Here is a 24850-nt window from a genome sequence, read left to right on the forward strand (position 1 = left end):
CACTCCAAGTTGTTTTCTACCCACGTCTCTCCGAAGTCACAGTTTGTGCTGAACATGGCCTCGGCAGCTAAACATACTGTGTTTCTTTCTCTCTCCAGGCATCACCAAATCGGCCTCTCCAAGCGTACCTCAGCTCTCTGCGAAGTGAGTACTCTGGCCACATACGTCCCCCTTGATCTTACTCATTCCCCTTTCTCTTCTTCAGAGGCAGGTGGCTGGGGTGAGGGTAGGGGTGCTCTGGAACTGTTTCCCCAAATAGGAATGCCAGCATGGACACAGCTAGACCACCTTACACAGATCATCTGACTGCCTGAACCTTGGATTCCCCATCTAGGAAAGGGGACACTGAGTGACCTGTCCTACAAAGTGAAAGAAGGTGTAAATTGCTCAGGACGGGCTCTGAGTGTCCTCCGCTGGTTTCTTCTTTCTGGAGTTTGCTCTTTTTCCCATTCTTTCCTTTCCCTGTTTAGACCCCTCCCTCTCCCTCCTCTCTCCTCCCCTGCCTCTGTCTGTCCCCCCCCTTCTCTTCCCCTGCCTGTGTCCCCGCCCTCTCCCTCTTCCTGCTGTTTCCCTACCCCCATCTCCCTGCCTCCTGCTCACTCCATCCTTTCCTTTCTTCTGGCTCTGACATTCACCCAGGACTCCTCAGTCCCAGAGCCCATGTGAGCACTAGGATGAGAGACAGGACACAGTCCTGTCTCAGAAGGACTTCCAGGCTAGTGAGGAGACATCTAGAATCCGAGATCCTCACCTGGTGCCATGAGTGTCCCACCATTAATCAGCCAGGGTCCAGAAGCCTAGGAGTGAATGGGTACCAGGACCTTCCCTAGGCAAGCTCCAGTCCTTAGAGCTGAGCACAGAGACCAAGTTAGACCTGGCCAAATGGTGCTCTCTCAGGCTTCCAGAAATCCCCCTCTCTGAGTGCCACAGAGGAGCCCTGGTGAGGGCATTGACTCAGGCTGCTTCTCCCTCAGAAGAGGTTTGGAACTGGCAGCCACTGGGCCTAATAAAACCTCCTGGAGTGTTTCCTCAGGTTGGAGAATGCCACTGTCCTTTCTCTAGGAGTGGGGGAGGGGCATGTGTAGGGTGTGTGTGTATGTATGAGTTCATGTGAGTGTATGCATGTGTAAGTGCAGGTGCATTAATGTGGAGGCCGGAGGTCCACACTGGGTGTCTCCCTCAGTCCCTGCCCACCTTATTTTTTGAGACAGAGTCTCTCACTGAGCCTGAAGCACATAGATTCAGCTGGGCTGGCCGGCCAGTGAGCTCCTGTCTCTGCCATCCCTGTGCTAGAATTAGGGATGTGTTTCATGGGGCTTTGCTTTGCCCATGGTCCTGGAGATCAGGACTCGGGTCCTCATTATTTTGTCCCCTGAACCATTTCCCTGATCCCATTTCTCTAGGTTTTAAACTTGAACCCTGGTTCAATCCAAGTCTCTTCATTGGGCTTTGGTGGGACACTGGAGTGGATGGGCTTGGATTCCCACCTTGAACTTCTCTATAGAAAGGCAGGATGTGACTCAGGAACACTGTCAAATAAGGACTCTGTACAGCAGAAAGTCCTGCCTTACAGACCCACTGACCGTACCACAGGCATCCACAGAGCTGGGGTAGTGGTTGATGGAACACTTTTTAGATCCCAGCCTGGTGTCTTCAGGCATAAGTGCCCCCCCCCCCTGCCAAAGGACTCCCTTATAGCAGCAGTGGAACCTTCTTGAAAGCAAGGTCACATCTTGTACCCTTTTCCATTCAACTCATACCTACCCTGAGGCTTCAGACTAGGAAAAACCCAGAGGATGTCTGCCTAAATGATACATTCGAAGTAGACAGATTTTAGCTGAAGTGATACAAGGAGACCAGTCATGTTCCTAGAGGCCTAAGCTGAGAGAGTAAACACATGGGGTCACGTTCAGCCAGCTATGGATCTAGAGAACTGGGTAGAGTAAAGGCATTCAGTGTGTGGCCTCTGGATCCATGCCAGTCCATGAGCTTTTGTGGGTCAGTGAGTGTCCCTGAGCCTGTTTCCTGAAGATGAAAACTAAGAACATCCAGGGTTGTCAGACCGGAGGCTTTGCTAGACCTCTTGAAAATGACCTGGGCTGGGACCTGGGTGTGCAATGGGAAGGGACTTGCCAGTTGTTTATCACCAACTGAAGTGGGGGTGGTGCAGACAGAGGGTCATAGTCTAATAATGGTCAGACAAAGTCCAGATGACCGTGAGGACCCAGGCCTGGTCTCTTACATCAGGAACTCCAGCACTAGGGAGATGGAGTCAGGAAGATCCCTGGAGCTCATTAGCCAGCCAGGCTGCCAAACCAGTGAGCTCTGAGGTTAGGAGAGACACTGCCTCAAAAACAAAGGTGAGGCGTGACAATGGAAGATCCCAGATGTCAACCTGCAGCCTTCATGTGTGTGCAGACATGTGCACACACTTACACACACACACACACACACACACACACACACACACACACACACACACACACAGAGAGATGGGTAATCAAGCTGACCACAGTATTGAATAAACCTGGAAGTCTCCACAACAAAGGCTTTCTGTTTCCCCATGAAGTCTGATGTGGATCTGGTAGAACTCTAACAGGCTTGCCTACACTGCCTAACATGGGGAGCCAGCATCTCTGGATTATAGCCTTGCTACTGCAAATGACTTCTCCATTGCTGCCCAAGCAGAGGGGAAGGACGACAGGCCACAGGTGACGGCTTACCACACACCCACCCACATCTTGTTAGATGGAGTCCTGACCCGGGGGAATCTGACCGCACAGAAGATAGGAAACACACCTTCTTTGTTCCCGGGGGAAAGAAAACAATGATATGTGATGTACGCAAAGGTTGCGTAATGCCCAAGGAGAAAATGATGGTGATCCCAGGATCCAGGGGAAGATGCTGGGCTCGACTAGGAGACTTAACCATCTCTCCTTCCACCAGGCCTCACCCGTGTGTCCCTCCTGGTCAGCCCTCTGCAGCCATGGCAGCCTATGGCCAGACACAGTACAGCACAGGCATCCAGCAGGCACCGCCCTATACAGCGTACCCACCTCCAGCACAAGCCTATGGGATCCCCCCTTACAGTGAGTACCAAGCAAGCCCTTGCACCCCCTGGCAGCCCCAACATGGTGGTCCCTTCATGCCTCAGTTCAGGATCATAAAGGTAGCTGGGTTAATTTTGGCTTGGAGATAAAGCAGGAGAGAGCATGGCCGAAGCACGGCTCAGATTTCTTCCAGACTGTCAGGAGGCCTCTTTCAACTGCAAGAATCATACCCTCCCCCATGCTGGTTTCAGGAAAATGAGAAGTTAGTGATTCATGTACTGTCACATCTGGGGGCACAGTTGTCATCATGTATGACCAGGTGCTCTAGTGACATAGTGAGGGTCTGAGGAGATGTCTCGGGCTTGCTGCACGAGCGTGCCAACCTGAGTTTGATCTCTGGAAGCCACTTAAAGGTAGAGGGAAAAAACTCAACTCTCTATGACCTCCACAGGTGCACACATCCACACGCCATCTACGGTGAGCTCGTGGGAAGCTTGGTCCATCTCTGGGTGCTCCCCTCTGAGTGGCCTTCACTCCCACAGAGGTTGTCTCCGTGTGGTGACGCAGACAGTGCCCGCCAACTTTGGTCTTTGGACGTCAGTATTCCTGGCAGAGAGTTCATTCTTCTCAGCATTTTCCAAAGGAGCCCGTGTTGGTCCTCATTGGCCAAACTGGGTCATGTGGCAATGCTTCACACAAGGGGAAAAGATGGGATGAAGGGGCTAAGGAAGCCATGGGTCACAGGTTCAGTACAGAGAGGGACAGTTCTCTTGAAGTCGGGTATGATGGCAGAGACAGAAAAGGGTGCTTTGGAGGCCCTGACCATCAACACCTCGGAACGGAAAAGTGTTACGTCACTGGCTTCCGGCAGGGACCTGGGTGTTGAAATGATATCAGGAATCAGCTGTGTCCGTGTGGGGGGGCTTCAGTGTCTACAGTGGCAGGTGTAGCCCTAAGCATTTCTAAGCTGCAAGTACCCCAAACAGAGAGCCTTTCCTGCCTAGGACACCTCCCCGAAGTCCCAGGGTTCTCTCTGACTAGACTCCATCCTGTTCCTGACCCAGACTCCAGAGAAGAGGGGATGGAATGCTCTGGATGGCTCCTGTGAGGCACATGGCCCTGCACAACCAGGGGGTCAGGCCCATCCAGAGCAACTAATCGAATGTAAAGAAGGGGAGATACTCAGAGAAGGCTCAGCCAGCTGCAGAGCCCCTACTTCCATGCACACAAATGTGTGGGAGAGTTGGGCCTGGCAATACACACCGGTAATCCCGGCAGTCAGGGGTGGGCCTGGAGCAGTAGCTCAGTGGGAGAGGGCTCATCCAGCATGTGCAGCATCCTGGGTTCCAACCCAGCACTGCATAAACCGGTGTGGCACTTGGGAACTGAAGGCAGGAGGATCAGAAGTTCAAGATCATTCTTGGTAGTGAATTTAAGGCAAGCCTGGGATGCATGAGACCCAGTCTCAGAAATACACACACACACACACACACACACACACACGCACACGCACATGCACATGCACACACACACACGCACACACACAAGCTTGTACACTGGCTGACTTCAGCACTAAAGTGACTTCTGGTTTGGAAGTTGATGAGAACACTGTCTTGACTCGGTGGCTCTTCTGTGGATGACAGGGAAGCGTTCTAGCCATGTGTTTGGTGCTTCTGTCTCCTTCCAAGGTATCAAGACAGAAGACAGTTTGAACCATTCCCCCAGCCAGAGCGGGTTCCTGAGCTACGGACCAAGCTTCAGCACCGCGCCTGCTGGACAGAGCCCCTACGCCTACCCAGTGCACAGTGAGTGTGGTGTTCTGCCCTCCGCCCTCCCTGCCACTGTCTGGGGCACTCCAGGGTGGATGTCCATCATTCATTCACTCACTCGTCAGACTTCCAAAGTGCCTACTGTGTGCCTGGCTCCATCTTAAGTGATGGACAAAATGTGAGTTCTGCCCTGGGGGCAATCCCACGGCCCCAGGCAGAGATGGAAATACACAAGCCAGCAGATAAGCAGGTAGTTGGGCCGAAAGTTGAGCAAAATGAAACACCGTGGTATCGACATAGAGTTGACAAGCAGCTGAGAGGCCAGGGGAGAGATGGCCTCTGTGATGGTCAACTGTGACACTGGACAAAGACAAGGGCAAGGTGGCGTTAGCTAGATGCACCCCTGGGAAGAGCATCTCAAGCACAGGGAAGGGACAGTACAAATGCCATGTGGCAAAACGTGTCAGAGGAACAGAACAGAGGGGCTGACACAGGGACAGACGGAGAGTGTCCCTGAGAAGGGAACCTCAGGAGGGGGCAGGAACCTGCAGTCTACGCCACCATGCTGACTTGCATTCTAAGTGCAATGGGTCAAGCAAGTCCTTTGCTAAGTCTCAGAGAAAGGCCGTCCAGGGAATGAATAAGAGGCACACAGAAAAATGGACTCCAGTTCCGGGTGCCCAGCAGGTGTTCCTGCAGCCTCCACATGACCGAAGGAATAGTTCTGCTGCGCTCCCCTGGATTCATTTCCCCATCTCTGACCCTCCCAGGGCTCCTTCTCTGCTCGGCGCCCCAGGTAGCACTTGGTGCTGATGCACAGAGCAGGGGAAGAGTGGCAGTGACTCTGGGAACATTCGTCCTGGCACTTTTCCCCCTATAAACCATCAGGGTCTGAAAATAGCTCCAGGGAAAACAGGATGGTGACTGGGCGGGCTCAAGGCTGAGTGTGCTTCTATTTAAAATGGCTACTGGGAAGTGTGGCCACTTTATCGTCTGTGTTTTGCTTGTTTCATTAAGGGTTGTACAAATGTCTTCAGGGTATGTGGAGAAAGTGGGTACAGTCACAGCCAGGCAGATGACCCCACCTTGTCCCTTGTCCTACCTTGTCCCAGCACCCAGTGGGTGCCAGGTAGGGATGTCGTAAAGCCAACACCACTCTCTGAAGTATTGAGCAGTAAGTGCCCCCCACTTCACAGAAGAAACTGAGGGGTCAAGGGACTGACCAGTCTGGCCAGTGTCAGGGCAAGAACTTTAGATATTACCTCAAGTTCAGTGGGAAAAATCTGTCTCCTTGGTAGGGTGGCGTCCCATCCCTCCGCCTCCACCCCAAGCCCATGGGCCTTGACTATGACATCCTCTTCCTCCTATGCTCCTGCTGTTGTCCCTGTCATCCTGCCAGGGACCTGCCAGGGACCTTTCTGAGTCCCACTGGAGGGTGACAGCTGCTGGATCCATCCCTGAAAGCCAGTGAGGAGGGGAACCATTCTTGGCAATAAAGGTTCACTGAGAACGTGAACCTGAGCCTGCTTTGGACCAGTCCTTAGCTCGGCAGCTAGAAGCCACGCTTGCTGACTGGGGCTTCTGTTGCTGCGAGGCATTCTCACCCCAGCGGCAGATTATATGACTTCCCCTCTGGAGGTGACTCTCCATCCAGTCCCCCATTTATGTTCCATTCCTGAAGGCTGGTTTTGTGCCTGGCACAGGGTGAAGAGGCCGCAGTGGACAAGGATGGTTCCCTCAGCAGAGAGCTGGACAGTAATCCGTTCCCAGGGAAACAATTACAGGTCGTGGTCAAGATTGTGAGGAAGCTCAGGGTGCCATGATGGATATGACCATAGGAAAAACCAGTATGCCCATCCACTGGATGGACATAGTTGCCCTATGACAAAGGCATTATTGTCCCTCCTAGGTGGAGAACCCAGGGCACTGTAAGACAGTCAAGTAAGGTAATGTGACCCAGGCAATGGGATGGAAACACAGCATTCTCCAGCCTAGGCACACAGCCCCGCAGTATCCTGCCCCTCTGCACTCATAGATCATTTAAAAAGTGACTCTCAGCAGGAGAGAACAGCCTCAGCCTTGGACCCCACCCTACCTCAATCCCCATGAGCTCTTTACACATCAAATGTACCCCCTGCTCATTTCCTACCTACCATGGGAATGGCGCGTGCTATTTTCTCATGGTTCTCGTGGCCGCCATGTATGGAGGCTGTGGCTGGACCTCCAGCTAGCTCTGAGCCTGATAATGACGGAAGAGCCAGACCTCCTCCTTTTCAAACACAAACACATGGAGCTCACATCCCAGGCCCATGTGCCTCCTGTCAACATTCCTCTGCCCTGAGTTGTTCCAGAGAAGGAATTGACTCTCGAGTGAGTTGTATAGTTCAGATGGTTATGGGTCTTATGGAGAGAGAGAGAAAAAGTGAAAGATTGGAATGACTGAGTGGAGCCTGAGGGTTTCAGTAGCATCATTCTGTGATGAGAAGCCAGGGTTCCTTGCTGAGAATTTCATAAATATGCACAGGACAGAAATAGGACTATCCCACCACTCTACAGATTGGTAAACTGAGGCATTGAAATGATGTGGCAAGTATTAGGTAAGCCGGTGTCTCTGCTTCATCTCCCAGCTTCTTGCACACTGATTTCTGTAGCAGGCTCACTGGTTTACACTCCCAGCAGTGAATGAGGACTCTTCTTCCCCCACCTCCTGGCCAACATGTGTTGTGCTTTTCCCGATGGCCACCATTCTGACTGGGTTGAAACCAAATATAGTACTTGTTTTTAATCAGGTTTGTTTGTTCATTTTAATTCATTTATTTCTTGCTGAGATATAGTCCACACACCATAAGCTTTCCCCTTTGGGAACGTGTAGTTCAGTACATCTACATAGCTGTGCAACCTCTACCAATGATCCTCCAATGTTTACAGCAACCGAAAAAGACACTCCACACAACTGTGACTATAGCTCAGTGCTAGAGCACTTGACCATCACACAGAGATTCTAGGTTTAATTTCTGCTTTTGGAGGAATAAAAGGAAAGACAGTTCTCCCTCTAGTAGATTCTTTTAGTAATAAGGGGAATAAAAGATGCATTAGAAGTCACCCCTCTTTCTCATTAATTTTAAGAGCTTGTTAAATGTTCAAACATCTATAAACATTTTCTCCCACCTGGGCCCTGCACCCACCCAGTGTCCAAACCTCAGACCACTTGTCCAGTGCTGGAGAACCCACACAGAACTTCTTATGCAGACATAGGCACCGTCAACAGTCCGTTGGATCATGTTACCATGACAATGGTCATAAGGAAAAGTGTCCTCCAGGTGACCAAATTCCTTTGCACAGGAGTCTCTCTTTATTGCAGGCTTGTTTTGTGTCCATGTGCCATCAGGAAGTGCAATTGAATTGAATGCTGCCAGCTTCAAAGGTGTGGATGCTGTTATACGCACTGGGCTCCTTTTCCTCCTCATCTGGCCACACTCAGTGTTTTGAGGAACCTTATTCCTGCCAGTCCTGAGCCTCTTGCCCTTGTCATGATGCACACTTGACACTGTCCCATCAACGAAGATGTTTTCACCAGTGTGTGTGTGTGTGTGTGTGTGTGTGTGTGTGTGTGTGTGTACTTGTTCATGTCTGTGCACTTGTGGGGGTGGGGGCATGTACACATGTGGACATCAGAGATCAACCTCTCCACCTTATTTTTTGAGACAGGGTCCCTCACTGAAAGTGTAACTGCCAGTTTGGATAGTCTGGCTGGCCAGTGGGCCCTAGGCATCCCCCTGTCTCCACCTCCAGTGCTTTCACTATAGGCACACTCCCAACTTTTGGGGGTGTGGAGGGTGGGCAGTGCTGGGATCCAACTCAGGCCTTTGTACTTGTACAGAAAGTTGTTTAACTGACTGGGCCGTGTCCCCAGCCCGGCAGCCATGTCTGAGTGCAGGCTGCCTTTGTTTAGTTTAGTGTTGGCAGCTGGTTTTAGTGCTATCTTGGGATGCCCTTGGGAAGTAGACAGGTGAGCACCAGGGTGGCCTCCTTGTCCCATCTTGTAATCTGGGTCTGTATTTTCTTAAGAACCACAAGACCTTGGGGCAGAAATAGAAGTAGCAAATCACAAGCCAAGGATACCTGGGGGTGCAGGCAGACGGAAAAGCCTGTCCTGGTGAACCTCAATGGCAAGTGGCCATAGTAAGGGCTGGGGTCCAATGCCCCCCATCCTGGCCAAGAGGATGAGGCTCTGTTTCACCTTGGTGGTGACAGCAGTAGGCTGCCCTGGCCCAGCCAGTTCTGAGCAGATGAAGTCAGCCTGATCTCCCTTGGTCAGGCAGGTCAGGAGCCAGGCTTGGCAGCCCGGCCCTGCTGGCCCCAGGGCGGGTTTCCGGGTGTGAATCAGCAACTCTGCTGACCACAAAGCTCTGAGGTCCCAACACATGTCACTCTGATCTCAGCCCCACCTCCCCCTGGTGGCCACCTTTGCAGGTTGGCCTGCCCTCTGTCCTGTGTCTGGCTAGAATCTTCCACATTTAGGACATATGGAGGTCAAGGGATTAATCATGGTCAGCATGGCTACAAAATTGGGCAGACCAGCTCTGAGAGAGGTGGGTTCTTGTCTGTGGCACCAAGAGCTGAACCCAGGGCCTTGTGCATCTAAGCATAGGCTCTGCCACTAGGTTCTACCTGCAGCCCTTCATTAAAAACAAAATTTTATTCAGAGACAAGATCTCATTTAAGGGCCTTAAATTCACAATCCTCCTGCCTCAGCCTCCCAAATAAATAGAATTAGAATCCTATGACTCCAGACCCAGCTGCTGCTCCCTCCTCCTCCCCCTCCTCCTCCTCCCCCTCCTCTTCCTCCTCCTCCTCCTCCATCTTTTGTGTGCATGTCTTCATGTGTATGATCTGTGTATGTGTTTGTGTGTGAGAGAATGAGTGCATGAATGTCATAACATGCATATGGAAGTCGGTGATCAGCCTCTAACTTCAGCCCTAGCCATCCTTGCTGGAGACATATGTCTTGCTAATCACTGTGTATGCTGGGCCTAGCCCGTGAGTTTATTGAGATTCTCTTGTGTATGCCTCCTGTCTGTGTGGTTCTGGGACCTGTGCAGGTCCTTGTGCAGTGAGTGCTTTCTATCCCCCAGCACAAGCACACCCAGCTTCTAAGGGAAATATAAAAGCCAGCTCTCAACCCAGCTAATGCTGCGGGAGATGAGCAGCTCATTGTATTTGCTATGAACTGAGCTGTGGCCTCCCACACGTGTGTGTTAAAGGGTTAACCCTAAGGGGAGGTAACCAAAGAGAGGCCTGGGCGGGGGGGGGGGGGGGGGGCATTTACAGTAGGAGGAGATCATTGAGTTGGAGCTTAGGGACAGGACAGGTATCCTTTCTAGATGGAAACTCATGTTCTCTCATCTACTGCAATGTTCACCGTGGAATATCTGGGTAAGGATGTGTGGAGATGGTGAATGTCTGTAGACAGCAGAGCATCCTCACCAGGCCCCTGGACCCCCTAATCTTGAACCTCCTAATTCCAACCTCCAGTCTACAGAGAGAGGCCACCCACTCCATCTATGGTTTCTCATTATGACAGCCTGACTCACCAAGATGTCAGGTTTCATAGCCAGGCCACAGCAAGAGGAGAGCAGAGTGCCAGGGACAGTTTCTGTTGCTCTGTGGGGGGACACCATAGCTCTCTTCTGCCTTGTTTAGAGGGGTTCTTTAGGCAAAGGGGCAGGACTGAGGCCTGAGGTGCCACTGCAGGTCTGTTTGTGATATAGAAAGCAAGCGGACACAGAGTCCATTGTCCCCATGGGTGGTGATGGAATTGTTCCCAATGCTTGGTACCGAGAACAGAAAAGCATTGGTCACACATACCAGTGGAGAGCCACCTGGAACCCTGAACCAGACGTTGGTGGCCCTTATCCCTGTCACTTCCAACGCCCCTTCTCATAACAAACATTTTAGAAGTCCTTTGTAATCTTGAAATGAAATTCATATGCCATTTAACCAACTTATGTAATCTGTGTGTGACTGTGCATGAGCATACATGTGAGCCACCTCTGGTGTCCTTCCTTGGGAGCTGTCCACCTTGGGTTTTTTTTTTTTTTTTTTTTTTTTTTTTTTTTTTTTTTTTTGGTTTTTCGAGACAGGGTTTCTCTGTGTAGCTTTGCGCCTCTCCTGGAACTCACTTGGTAGCCCAGGCTGGCCTCGAACTCACAGAGATCCGCCTGGCTCTGCCTCCCGAGTGCTGGGATTAAAGGCGTGTGCCACCACCGCCCGGCCCACCTTGGGTTTTTTATTATTATTGTTTTGTTTTTTGTTTGTTTGGGAGTTTTCTGGGGTTGTTTGTTTGTTTGTTTGTTTGTTTGTTTGTTTGTTTGAGACAGGGTCTCTCATTGGCCTGAGGTTTTCTGATTTAGGTAGACTAAGCTGGCCAGCAAGCCCAATGCATCATCCAACCTCATTCCCCAGCGCCAGGATTACTAGAGTATGCCACACATCCTGCTTGTCTGGAAAGCACTTTACCAACTGAACCATCTATTCAGCCCCTGCTAATGCATATTTTGAAGACACAATTTTTAAGTCAATTAAAATGCTCTTAGTATGACATTTTTTTAAAATGAAATAATTTAGAAGGTATGCTTTTGAACCTGTGGATAGCACATTAGACACTATGAAATAGTCCCATGCACCATGAAGAGACAAAAGCATGACAGCAGCCTGGGCTCCTGGGCAGCACAGCTGTCACCAGCAGTGTGACTTTCATGTGGCAGATCACAACACCAGAAAGAAACAATTAGGGAAGAGGAAATACGTTTTGACTCATGGTTTCAGCTCATCACGGCGGGGAAGCCATGCTGGGGGAACCTGGGTTTGTGGCAGTGGGAGTGTGTGGTGGAGGCTGTTCACATCATGGAGGACCATAAAGTAGAAGGCCAGTTGGAGCCAGGTTCTGGGGATGACCTGTCCCTTCCTCCAGCTAGACCCCACTCCTAAATGTTGTGAAGCCTCCCAAAATAGCATTGCCAATCAAAGTGCCTTCCAAGCACCCCTGCAGGGTCCTGTACTGCCCCTGCCTCCCTCATTTCCACAGTGGCAACTGCAAGCATGAGGAAAGCTGGGCGTGATGCAGGGGAAACCGTCCATCATTCATTTAGCAAATGTGCCCAAGTGCAGACTCCGTTCCAGGCAGCAGACAGGATACATGCCATGCAGCTCTGAGATGGTAGCCAGGCTGTATGGATTTCATGTCCCAGGAAGGGGACATTGACTGTTCATCCAGTCATTCAATGCCACAGCCTGGGTGGCTTAAACAACAGAACCTTGCTTGCTCATGGTCAGAACTCTGGAAGTCTCAGGTGCCACATATTTGATGGCTGCAAAGGCTTTTCCAGATTTGAATCCATCACCCCTGTGCCAGGCAGTTACTTGGTCTCTCCTCTGTACAGGCTTGGAGAAAGATCTCTCTCGTTCTTATAAAGACACAGGTTATGGCCTGATGATGCTTGTGACTTCAGCTGACCCCAGTCCTTCACTAGAGGCCCTCTCGACAAATACAATCACCCTAGAGGTCAGAGCCTTGACATACAACCTGGGGGTACAGGGTTCAGAGCACAACAGTAGGGAAGCCAGCAAGTGACTAGAAACTTTGCAGTTGTGATGCATGCTCCAGGGAACACAACCAGGAGAGAAAAAGGGTTGTCCAAGAGGGGACAGTGGTGCTGGGGACAGAAAATCACAGAGGAGTCCAGAGGCCGAGAGACCAGGGGACAGGGCCCAGGGGGCCAGAGGGTAGGTGAGGCCAGGCCTGGTAGAACCTAGCCCCTGGATCATCAGGAAACCATCAGAGTTGTAAGACAGAGGAGGTGACCTAGTTTGCATGTCAGAGACCAGGTGACCACTGTGGGGTGATGAGACAGTGGGGGATCAATTTATTTTTTTTTGATGCTCGTGTGTGTGTGTGTGTGTGTGTGTGTGTGTGTGTGTGTGTGTGCGCGCACGCGCAATACCAAAAGAGGCCAGAAGAGGGCATTGGATTCCCTGGAGCTGGTTACAGGTGGTTGTGAACCCCCTGATATGGATGTTGATAACCCAACTCCTGTGAAGATGCAGCCAGTGCCCTTAACTGCTGAACCATCATCTTCCAGCCTATTTGTTAGCATTTTTGTTTCAGATGTTTTGAAGAAATAAGAGCTGAACCTGCACTAAGGTCTGTACATAGAGTCTGTTGAAAGGTGACAGAGTCCTTTGCCTGTCCACAATAATTCTGGGAGTGGAGGGATGGGAGGGACCCATGGAAGCCACAGGTTCTGCTATGGTGGGTCTTTCCAGAAGAAGCAGAGAGTTCAGGGCCTGGCAGTCAGCCTTCCGGTCAGGAATCCAGCGGGATCCTTAAGGCACAGCAGCCGGGAATGGGAGACATAGCCTCTGGCAGGCTAGCGAGCTGTTACTGAGAAGCAGACAGACAGACAGCAGACTGTAAACTTCCCCTCCACTCCGAAATTGTCCATGGTCAGGACTGAAGCCAGGCTATGGGATGCCAATGATCCCTTTGAACAAATCCATTTTAGCTGTTGCTAAGCACTCAGGCCATGAAGGGAAACCAGAGCTACCTACCCCCAGACAGAGCTGCTCACTCTAAACTGAGAAACCCACAGGGAGTCCCCAGCCCTCAAAGCACCAGGTTCTGTGTGATAGGCCCATGTGCCCCATGCAGGTGACCTGAGCCTGCCCACCCAGATCCGCCTGCCTCTTCATACTGCATGGAGTTGCTCAGATAATTATTTTAAATCATGTGTTATCAGTATGAACCTTTCTAGAACTTTGTGTGTGTGTGTGTGTGTGTGTGTGTGTGTGTGTGTGTGTGTGTGTGTGTGTGTAAAATTCCATTTGTTTTTAAACATGCCACCTTACTGAGCATCTCCTTTTTTATCTTTGCCATTGGATAGATGTGTTGGAGGTCATCAGTGGCCTGTTCTCAAGCGCCTTCTCGGTCTCTGGTCTGGCTTCTGGGTACTGAGCAGAGAGAGCAGACCTCATATGGCACACTGGTCCTGATACTTGCTGGCACACACAGTCGGGCAGATCCCACCTCTTACTCAGACTGGATGGTCTTCTCTGAGGAACTGGTCCAGGGCAGCCTTCGCTGTGGACTGGGTGCTGGTCGTGTGGGCTGGGGCTGAGGACAGCCCTGGGATGCAGCCAGTGCTCACGCAGCTGAAGCTGCTGTTGTTACTGTTGGCATACGCCTATTTTCCCGCCTCCCCTTCACCCATGGCTTCCCAATGATGTGACAGTTTCTATCACATCAACTATTTTTTTAACCTCCTCCTCAGCCCACAGTCTCTGTTTTTTCTGCTCCAGAAATTTCTACTCTGCTGAAATTGGGGTTGGTGCAGCAGCACCCTTCTGTCTCTGTTGCTCATCCTGTAACCCCAGGCGTGTGTCTGGGTGTATTCATGCGTATGTGAGTGTGTGTGTGTGGGTGTGGGTGTGTGTGTGGGTGTGCATGTCCCTTTGTGACACCCAGACATCCCTCCCAGCCACATCTCTGCTGCTACCATGAACTACAGCCGCTGGCTCTGGCCGTTTAGAAGGGCTGCAAAGCCCTGACAGCCACAGCCAGGGCCTGCTGCTGACATCTGAGTCCATACCAGGCTGCTCTCCTGGCCTCATCACAGTTTGGCCCCTGTGACCAAAACAGGATGAGAAAACCCAGAAGGGAGTCCCACCTCGGGGGGCCAGGGGAGGGGCCTGTCCTCTTGCCCAGGTGCTTGGGACTTGCTTCACTGAGGTTCCAACTGTTCACACTCAGTGTCAGGTGACCTGCCAGGGTTGCTAAGCCCTCAGAGAGGCAGTGCTGCACGTTGGAAAAGGTGGGCAAGGGGTCTAGGCGGGTTCTGAAAGAGGCAGCAGGATCCAGGTTCTGGTACCTGCCCAGCATAGAACAGATCAAGAGAACACACCTTCCCATTGGGAAGTGCTGGAATGGCAGTGTGTAAAATGGGGGGGGGGGGGGCGCGCTGGACTTTGTGTGTGTGTGTGTGTGTGTGTGTGTGTGTGTGTACACTTTGTTATCTTCCCATGCCTCTAGCCTCTACTCTGTCAGAAAGGACAGTAGTCCCTCCCTTGATGAACTGTTACAAACAGGAAAGAAGCTGGAAGCTATAAAATTCCAGCAGTCTCGCATGCTACCCATTGTCGCTTTGTGAGCACCAGGCAGGAGTCTGAGGATTTCTGGAGCTTCGTTTTCTTTGTATGAGGACTCAAGTGCTGGGAGTACTTACGATCCTCTGGGACAGGGAACAGAAGATCAAGAAACAGGTGCAGAGGCCCCCTGAAGACAGCAGGGCCACAGCTGTGCAATTCTAGAATTGCCATAGTCGCCCAGAGCAGATGTCAGTAAACCCTTTCTAGAAAAGTCCCACTAGGAAACATCTCAGGCTCTGAAAGACACTGAGGCAGCTCAGCTTGACCTGGACCACAGGGAAACAAAACCTGGCTTTTTTATCTGTGCAAACAGGTGCCAAACCCGAGTGTGCCAGCTCCCAATGTCTACAATATGTCAGCCAGGTCTGGAAAGCAGCCATAGCTGCCAACAGTGCTGCCCCCCAACACTGAGTCATACCAAATGACCCAGAGGCAGGAGTACAGTCCTGGCCTCGCACATGAGCAGTGTATGGGGATAGGCAGCTGGCCAGTGGTTTAGTGAAGGTAGAGTGGCGGTAACCAGGTCACTCCAGGCCAGAGCATTCAAGGCTAGATACGACCCTTCCTTCCGTCTGACAGTGTTCAAACCAGGGGACATTCTCTTTGTTAATGTCTACAAGTTAAAGAACAGAGCCCTCTGCCAGCCCCCAATGGACATCAACCATGAGAAATAAGTCCACGTATGTTGTGTATGAGCCACCGACACTCAAGGGATATTTGTTAGTGTAGCTCATCATTCCCTGTCCTGATTCCTGGGCAAGTTTGTTACTGTAGCTCACCATCCCCTGTCCTAACTGATTCCTGGGGATGTTTGTTACTGTAGCTCACCATCCCCTGTCCTAACTGATTCCTGGGGATGTTTGTTACTGTAGCTCACCATCCCCTGTCCTAACTGATTCCTGGGGATGTTTGTTACTGTAGCTCACCATCCCCTGTCCTAACTGATTCCTGGGCAAGTTTGTGACTGTAGCTCACCATCCCCTGTCCTAACTGATTCCTGGGGATGTTTGTTATCACAGCTCACTGTCACTGCCTGACTGATCCATTTGCCTGGGAGGTGAAAGTGACAAGTGGCCATCACTAGTTCCCATGGTGAAGAAGCCAGGCCATGTCTAGTCTCTCCTGATTTTTCTGACTCGGTCAGAAAGTGAGACTAGAAATCCCTGCTGGGAACTAGTATGTTTTCAACATCTGTTAAATTCCTGCAAATAGTTGTTTTTAACAAAACAGAGACAAACCCAGGTATGTCAGCAGGCAACAGTATTTAACTAGGACTGAAGACATTCGTTTTCCTTGTATTTCTTCTTTTTCTGTTTACTATTGAGGACAAATGGTACTGACTCTCTGTGTCGAGGTTAAATTTTCTCCTTTGTCTGTGAATGGACACCATGATGATGTTACAGCTTTATGATAGCTTATGATAATAGGCTTTATGATAGCTTATGATGATTGATAGGCTTTATGGTAGTGTGAGTCCGTTTGAAACTGACACAAAGAAATGTGAAGTAAGATTAAATGGTATAGATTGGAGAATATGGTGACATTGTGGGGGTCCTAGGGACATGTTGGGACTCAGGAATCTGACTCAGTGTCTTCCCTTCACAGACCTGAAGGTAGGGGCTGGAAGAGGGCCATCCTCAACAAGGGGGGGAGTGACTCAACTCTCCAGGGACCAGGTTTTGCCATTCAGAGCCTGGGTCATCCTTGTACCCAAGGTCCTGTCCCCACGAGGATTGGATGTAACAATGAAGAAGGGTATCCATCCATGGCCACTGTATCTACTGCAGGGAAGGATTGGATTGTAGCTGTAGAGAATGTGAGTGTACCACCTCTGCTCTCCTGGCAGCCAAGCGTCTGCAGTGGAGGTGTCTCCATTTGCCCCTGTCTGTCCCTGGTCTCTGGCAGCTTCCAGTGTCTTTGACCCTGCAGACATTTCATGTCAGCTCATCTCTGCCTCTGTCACCCGAAGCACCCTTCCTGAGGGTCAGCACCCAGGTTTTCCTGTTCTTACAGCACACCCTAATCGCCGTGGCCTCATTTAACTTCACAGCATCTGTGAAGGCCACTTCCAAATGAAATCACACTCATGGGTACCAGGGTTAGGACGTGACTCTGTCTTCTCAGGGGACCCAAGTCAATCCCCAACATCCTCCTCTGGTGTTTTCTTGCTGAGCAGCAACAGGCTAAGAGTCTGGGGCTGTGCCCCTGAGACGCCCAGTCTTTGCAGAAATTGAAACCCCCCAGGCAAGGGGGGCTGCAGAGGCTGCCAAGGCCAGCAGCAGCTGGCTAGCATTCGTCTCGGTCTCAGGCAGCAGTAGCCCTGCTGTCCATCCTGGCAAGTTCAGGCTGAGAGGCCATGGTAGCCAGCGAAGGTCAGGACGCCCTCCTTACAGGATAAATAGAGTGGGTCCCAGCCAACCCCTCCGGAGGCCACACAGTATCTCTTTCAAAGATCTCCAAACATCCAAGCAGACCGTAGCGAATTGACTTTATTGTTTTCAAACCAGCCCCTTCTAGCCGCCACCGCTCCTCCCCCGGGGGGGGAAAGTTCATAATAAACATCCCTGCGGTGTGCACCTCTGCCCTCCTCTCCGATGTCAGCCCTGAGGCCACTGCAGTTCGTGGTATGCCCTGATGCTAGGCATTTATTTAACATTTATCTGTCACCACTTGGATCACGCCACCACCCATTGGTGGCCAGTTTAGTGGCAGGTACTGAATGAAGACAGCCAACCCTGACTGGGGATGCACATGCACATTGGTCGGAGGACAGCCTCATCCCAAGGAATGCTGTATACCTCCTTTGAGACAGGGATTCTAACTGGCCTGGCACGCACAGATTAGTCTAGATGAGCTGTTCAGTGAGCCGCAGCGATCCATCTGGTTTGCGATCCCTCCCTAAGTGTTGTGATTGTAAGACTGTAAACAGGAGCGTCTGTACCTGGTTCTCTCTCTCTGTCTCTGTCTGTCTCTGTCTCTCTGTCTGTCTCTCTTTTAATGTAGGTCTGGAGAACTGAACTCAGGTCCTATTTACACAGCATGTACTAACTAACTGAGTCATCTCCTCAGGCCAAGAGGTGCTTTTTGTGTGTTTGTTTGTTTGTTTTGAGACAGGGTTTCTTTGTGTAGCTCTAGATGTCCTTGAACTCGCTCTGTAGGCCAGGCTGACCTCAAACTCACAGAGATCCACCTGCCTCTGCCTCCTGAATGCTGAGATTAAAGTCGTGCACCACTGCCCAAGAGATGCTCTTTGACAAGAGTCTGGAATAACGTTTTCCAGTAGACTCACACTATAGGAAGGTGTTTTGGTCAACACAGACAGGAGTGTGGTTTTACCTGGGACCCTCTCTGTAGGACAACTTGGCTCAAACCTGAATCAACAGTTCTATAGTGATTCCCTTCTAATGGGTTCTGTAGTTTTACATCCAGGATCTCACGACACCTGGGTAAGCAAGTTTGGGGGTTCAGTACGGAGCCTCTGAGCCCACCTAACTTCCCTTCAGCGGAGCAGCAGCCTCCATTCTCAGGGCTTCAGTCTCCACACTGTGAGACACAGGTGTCCGGTGGTCTACCTCACCAGGCCCACACTGAGGATCCAAAGAGACAGGAATCAAACACAGACCAGGGCTCAGCTCAAAGCAGTACTGTTTCCCTGGGGGCTTCCCCTCAGATGAGCATTGGCTGTGGCCTACAGGACTCTGAGCCTAGCCTTGGGTCCCCTCTCTGTGCATTACAGGTCAGCAGGGCAAGTCTGGCTTGCTTCGACTTACTGTGTTCCCCTATCGGCCACGTCTCTCGCTCCTCAGCCTTCTTCCGCCACTTTAAAGGCCCTTGTGACCCCCTGAAGCCCACCCAGACAATCCAGGAGAGCTGCCTAATTGAAGGTCAGCGGACGACAACCTCTGTGCCGTCTTCAACATTAGTTCCCCTTGCCACATAACCCCTGCCGTCGCAGGCTCCAGCAGCAGGGACAGGTTGTGTGTGTGTGTGGGGGGGTTATTCTCTGATGACCGCAGCTGTCACCCAGCAAATACTGAGACAGAGCAGCCACTGCAGCTATGACAAAACAGGCCAGCCCGGCCCTGCCCTCCGGTGCTCACTCCCACCCAACAGGCGGAGGCCCACGGTGAGCCTCCTTTGATTTGCTTGGTACATGTGCATGTTCGTATGGGGGTGAACACGTGTGGGCGTGCATGTGTGGAAGCCAAAGATCGATGGTAGACGTCTTCTTCGGTCACTCTCCACTTGGGTTTTTTAAGACAGGCATCTCTCCCTGAGCCTGGAACTCATCGATTTGCCTAGGCTGGCTGGCCGATGAGCTCTGCAGAGCCTCCGGTCTCTGCCTCAAATAGGCTGCAACAACAGACGTAGAACCTCCTGCCTGGCTTTTACTCTGGTCCTGGGAATCGAAACTCAGGTCCTCCTGCGCAAGCACTTCATTCACTGAATCATCTCTGCAGTCTCCTTTTTTAAAAAATATATCTTTGTTTAACAAAAAAAAGTGTTTCAGATGCCAACAGAGTCTCAGAAAAGCAGAGATGGGGGAGGGCTGAGAGGCTAGTGGGCCCAGAGAAGACCTGGCTGGGAAGGCGATTTGAGCAAGGGGCAAAGGACAGCAGGTGAGTCTGACGGGAGGATTCAGGGAAGGGCGTTCCAGTCAGGGAACAGCCCCTGCAAAGGTGACGTGCACCTGAGGGCTGAGGAGTGGCAGAGCAGGCGTGGCCAGGACTGAGGAGGTGAGCGGGCCAGAGGAACAGCGCAGCTGCATGGACCACGAGGACCCTCCCTGTGCCTCCAAGAAGGCAGGCAGGGCTGGAGTTCGGTGGCGACAGGATCCTGGTACTTTCCCAGGAGGCTTGAGACAACCCCCAGCTCATTTCTGTGTGGCTCTGGAGGCTAGAAGTATATAGTGAGATATAGGAGGGTCCCACCTGGAAAACCACACTGCTGCTCCCTGCCCCACACCCCTACCCCACCCTGTTACCATGTTGGATTCCCCTCAGGGTCCCGTGCCTTTTTTTTAACCTCTCCAGGGAACACTGGCCTGGGTTCAAGGGCCCATACTTACCCAGCAGCATCTCCCCCTTCTTATCCCAGTCACAACTGCTAAGACCCTTTCCCCGTGCTTCACGGGTTCCAGCACGACCTGAATGTGATGAGTCCTCTGGGAGATCAGACTGGGCTGGGAGAGCAGGTGGGGTTTGGGGGGGCTGGGATTCTACAAGCCAAGAAAGAGAGCCACTCCAGCCCCAGAGAAGCAGAGGAGAGTCCAGAAGCAACCCAGCCCTGACCCAGGCTAGAGGACATGTGTGTCCTGCAGCCTATGGCAGGATAGTCATTGAGGGTAAAAAAAGAGCCTCCTGTGTTCCCAGCTATGAGGGTCACGACTTACAGGCGGATAAATGGCCTTTTCTGCCTGTAGCAAGATGCTGGAACAGAGCTAGGAAGGACAAAGGAGCCTGAAGGGGAGTGTGTGTGTGTGTACCCATGCCTACACGTAAGTGTGCTCTCTGTGGAAAAACAACATAGAAAAACTGTCCCCACCATTTAGAAGCATAGGGTCCCCTGGTGTGACCTGAGCCCACATCTGTGAGTGAACTCAGGGCCAGCCTCATCTCACTGCCCATTGAACTTCTCTGCCCCTCCCCACCTTTCACTAAGTTTCCGGCTCCTCTTCACCCCTAGAGGAGTGCCCTAAGCAGGACTGTCTCCTACCAGCCCCTTAAAAATGAGGACCGAGACTTCTAGAAACAAGACACACAATAAAGTAGTCATGAAGGGCTGGGGATGCATCTCACCGGCAGAAGGTGGATGAGGTCCTGGGCTCAGTGCCTGGCAAAGGAGAAGGAAGAGAAAAAAAGAGGAGGAAAGAGTACTGTGTTCTCAGGGCCCAAGGTTATTATTTCTTAAAATGTTTTACCATTTTATGGGGGGGGGTTGTCTGCATGTATGCTCTGTGCACTGCAAGCATGCCTGTGCCCCTAGAGGTCAGAAAAGGGCATTTGATCCCCTGGAGCTAGAGTTAATGATGGTTGTGACCTACCACGTAGGATCTGGGAATCGAACCCGGCTCTTCTGGAAAAGCAGCCCGTGCCATCTCTCCAGCCCACCACACTGCTGGTTTAAAGAACCTATCCCTGTAAAGAGCATTCCCTTTCTGCCCTAAACTAGACACAAGCTAGCTGCCACCTGTCTGTCCTCTGTCTATGTGGCTTATAAGGTAACAACATCCAAATGGCTGAGAGATTTTTTTTTTAAATAATGATACTTCCTAGCATGAAAAATGATAGGAAATTCCAGCATTCGGGTCCACAAATAAAGTTTTATTGGCACCTGGCCACCTGCCCTCATGTCTGCACTTCTGCAGGACTGTGCCCAGCAAAGGTGTGGTGATTAATGTCCACACTCAGTCACAGGCCTGATGGAGACCTCCCTCTGCCTGTCTAGAAAAGCTCTCCCAAAAGTCCAGGGCAGCTGGAGCATGGTGTCCCTGAGGATTTGCCCCTGGAAGGAGCCCCTGCCTGCAGCCCCTTTGTCCTTGTGCTCAGCAAACCCAGTGACCATGGGCACCCATCCCCGCTGTGAGCGACATCCCCAGGGATAGGCCATTAGGAACAGTGTTCCCTGGGACAGTGCTAGGTCCCTGTCTTGTAACCATCTTGGGGGTGACTGAGTCAGAGACCTCAATTCTTTTCACCTGCTGGTCCACCCCTCATCCTGGCTGCCTCTCCTGTGAGGCCCACAGTCTCAGCCCTCCAGGACAGCAGTCACAGAATGTCACAGCTGGTGACTTCTTTCTTGCTCCTAGTGTGGTTGGCAGAAGAGGACCAGCCCCTAGTTCATAGGTGGCCGTCTTCTGTGTGTGTCCCACAGGACACCGGGATTGATGTGTCTTTCCGAGGACACAAACCTCTCCAAGGTCACAAAGGTTTAAAAACACAGTAGAGGGGAGAAGCAACACCCCATTCAGAGACTTTGGGATCATCTCACCTGTGAGGACGGGAGGTGGTGACAGGAGAGGCGGAAATAAACCCCGCTGAGATGAAAGTCAAGCCTGCAGCTGCTCCAACCGTCACCCTCTAATGGCGATGTGAGGTTTTCGGGAGAGCAGTGAGTTATAGCTTGGAGGACCCTGGAGCTTGAGGCTTTGATCTGAAGGCAGAGACAGCATGGGGAGCTGTGGTCCTTGCCTAAATGACCTCCACCTCTTCCTGGGGGACACTGGGGAGCCCTCAGAGTGTGTGGGTCATTGGGGTGTCTTTGCTCCTGCCTGGAAACCCAGAGCAGGTAGCTTTGTGAGGGCTGAGCTGGGATGTGCAGAGGACCCAGCTGCACACAGTGTTTTATGAGACTCTGGCTCTGACGGCAACAAGCACAGCCTGTGTGATCTCAGAGGCGTCCCCAGGTCGCCTGTGAGGTCATTCCACAGCGCCTTGACCTTCTTTGAAATGAACAATTTGGAGAATTTTGTCTTTACTGCCAGGAGGTGTTAGCCCAGAGACTGTATTGTTGCTTAGGGGATAGCTACCCTTTCACAAACCAGATGTTGGCCTCTGTTTGCCCTGAGGTGTCACCCTGGTTCCTGTCAGATTGTCCCCTGTTGGCTGAGCACAGGCAGCCAGGGGGTTATAAAAGTACATTCTGCAGACCTGAACTGTCATGTTGTCCTTGGGTTCAGGGCTAGTGTCCCCAAACACCCCAAAACTAATATGGGCAGTCCCCTGCTGTGGAAAAACCATGTGAAGTCTACTGTGGGTGGCATGAAGAAGAAGAATATCTGACAGGATGTCCCCTGCAGCCCAGGCTGGCCTGGACCTTGTGGACACACACTGACCAGAAATTAACTCAAAATCTATCATGATGTGATCCCAGGTGTTCCTGGCAGCACCTGCCCATGTTTCATGGCGTGACTTCATGGCAGCTGGATCTGAACATACACTGTGCATGCCATCCTGACATGCAAGGCCAGTGAGCACCGCCTGGCACACTGTGACTCCGATTTGAGGCTATCCCATATTACAGAACTGTGTTGTCATTGGCATTTTACTTTTGTGGAGCCCGCCACCCAGCTCCCAAATAAATCACACATGGAGACTTACTTGCTTGGCTTAGTTCCTAACCAGCTTTCCTGAACTTATCCCCACTACCTTCTGCCTCTGGGTTTTTCCCGTTCTCTCACTTCTGTAAATCTTACTCTTACTCCGTGGCTGGCTGTGTAGCTGGGTGGCTGGGTGGTTGAGTGGCTGGGTGGTTGAGTGGCTGGGTGGTTGAGTGGCTGGCCCCTGGAGTCCTCCTCCTCCTCTGGCTCCTTCTTTCTCTTTCCTCCCAGATTTCCCCCTCTATTTCTTCTCTCTGCGTGCCAGCCCCGCCTATCCTTTCTCCTGCCTCACTATTGACCATTCAGCTCTTTATTAGACCATCAGGTATTTTAGACAGGCCCAGTAACACAGCTTCACAGGGTTAAACAAATGCAACATAAGCAAAAGTAACACCCCTTAAAATACAGTCTACTACAGAACTGTGACCGTCTTCTGCTGCTCTGGGTCAGAGTGCTGACAAGAGACACCGGCCTTTCCTGTCCCCGACCAGCATTCCTCAGCATCAGACAAACAGCCCATCTCATTCATTCACCCATTCACTTTCCTCTGAGATTCCCAGCAAACTTACAAGCATAGTGGAGATCAGCTTTAAAATAAGCCTCTGGCCGGGCGGTGGTGGCATACACCTTTAATCCCAGCACTGGGGAGTCAGAGCCAGGTGGATCTCTGTGAGTTCGAGGCCAGCCTGATCTACAGAGTGAGATCCAGGAAAGGCGCAAAGCTACACAGAGAAACCCTGTCTTGAAAAAAGAAAAATAAAATAAAATAAGCCTCTTTATAATTTGTTTGTACACTGCTGATCTGTAGGACTATTTCCCATAAACCTGTGATTTTATGTAAAATGCTTACTTGAAAAGGGGTCTCCAGTGGAGAGCTCAAGTGTGCTCTAAGGAACTTTCAGGTGAAGCTCAAACACCCAGGCCCTGTCCCACGGGTCGGGAGCAGCCTTGCCGCTCTGCAGTCGCACCCTCTCAGCTGGCACTGGGTCTGTGCCTTCTCTCACCAGGGCGTGTGGCAGAACATAGGGTGGCTTTCTGCTCGGCAGCATCCTGGATCCTCTGCCCTCCCTTCCTTCCCACAGTATGCCAGCCTGTGTGACAGCCCCCCATGACAGGGTCACCTCTGAGGACATTTAGTAGGTGGATCTGATTGAACTCAATTCCCACCTCCCTCAGTGTCTTAGGGCTCGATTGCTGTGAAGAGACACCGTGACCATGGCAACTCTTATAAAGGAAAGCACTTAATTGGGGCTGGCTTACAGTGTCAGAGGTTTAATCCATTCTGGCCATGGCAGAAAGCATGGTGGCACCCAGGTAGTCATGGTACTGGAGAAGTAGCTGAAAGGTCTACATCTGGATCTGCGGGCAGCAGAAAGAGAGAGACACTGGGCCTGGCTTGGGCTTCTGAAACCTCAAATCCCACCCGTAGTGACATACTACCTCCAACAAGGCCACACCTCCTAATCCCTCTCAAATAGGGCTGCTCCCTGATGACCAGGCCTTCAACTACAGGAGCCTATGGGGCCATTCTTGTCCAATCACCACATTCAGCCCCCGCACAGCATGAAGGCTGGAATCCTGATGTCTCCCTTTCCCCACATCCCTGTTGGTCTCAGAGCCCAGAACTCAGCCTGGGTCATCCCAAGCTCTGGACTCACTTTCTCTCTGCTGTTTGACCCTATCACTATGTAGCTCAGGCTAGCCTCCAACTCATCATGATCCTTCTCCTC

General features: G+C 51.5%; 1 protein-coding gene across 1 annotated transcript in view; it reads left to right on the forward strand.

The window, feature by feature from the left end:
• Nucleotides 1-24850, forward strand: part of Eya2 (EYA transcriptional coactivator and phosphatase 2) — a 174764-nt gene that overhangs the window by 79687 nt on the left and 70227 nt on the right. The window contains exons 3-5 of the mRNA XM_052723360.1: nt 99-144; nt 2947-3089; nt 4739-4855. Coding sequence (XP_052579320.1) covers nt 99-144; nt 2947-3089; nt 4739-4855 — 306 coding nt within the window. The remainder of the gene's footprint in view (nt 1-98; nt 145-2946; nt 3090-4738; nt 4856-24850) is intronic.

The sequence above is a fragment of the Peromyscus californicus genome, unplaced genomic scaffold (genome assembly GCF_007827085.1).
Source record: "Peromyscus californicus insignis strain IS unplaced genomic scaffold, ASM782708v3 Scaffold_7__1_contigs__length_154581171, whole genome shotgun sequence".
NCBI classification, from domain to species: Eukaryota; Metazoa; Chordata; class Mammalia; order Rodentia; family Cricetidae; genus Peromyscus; species Peromyscus californicus.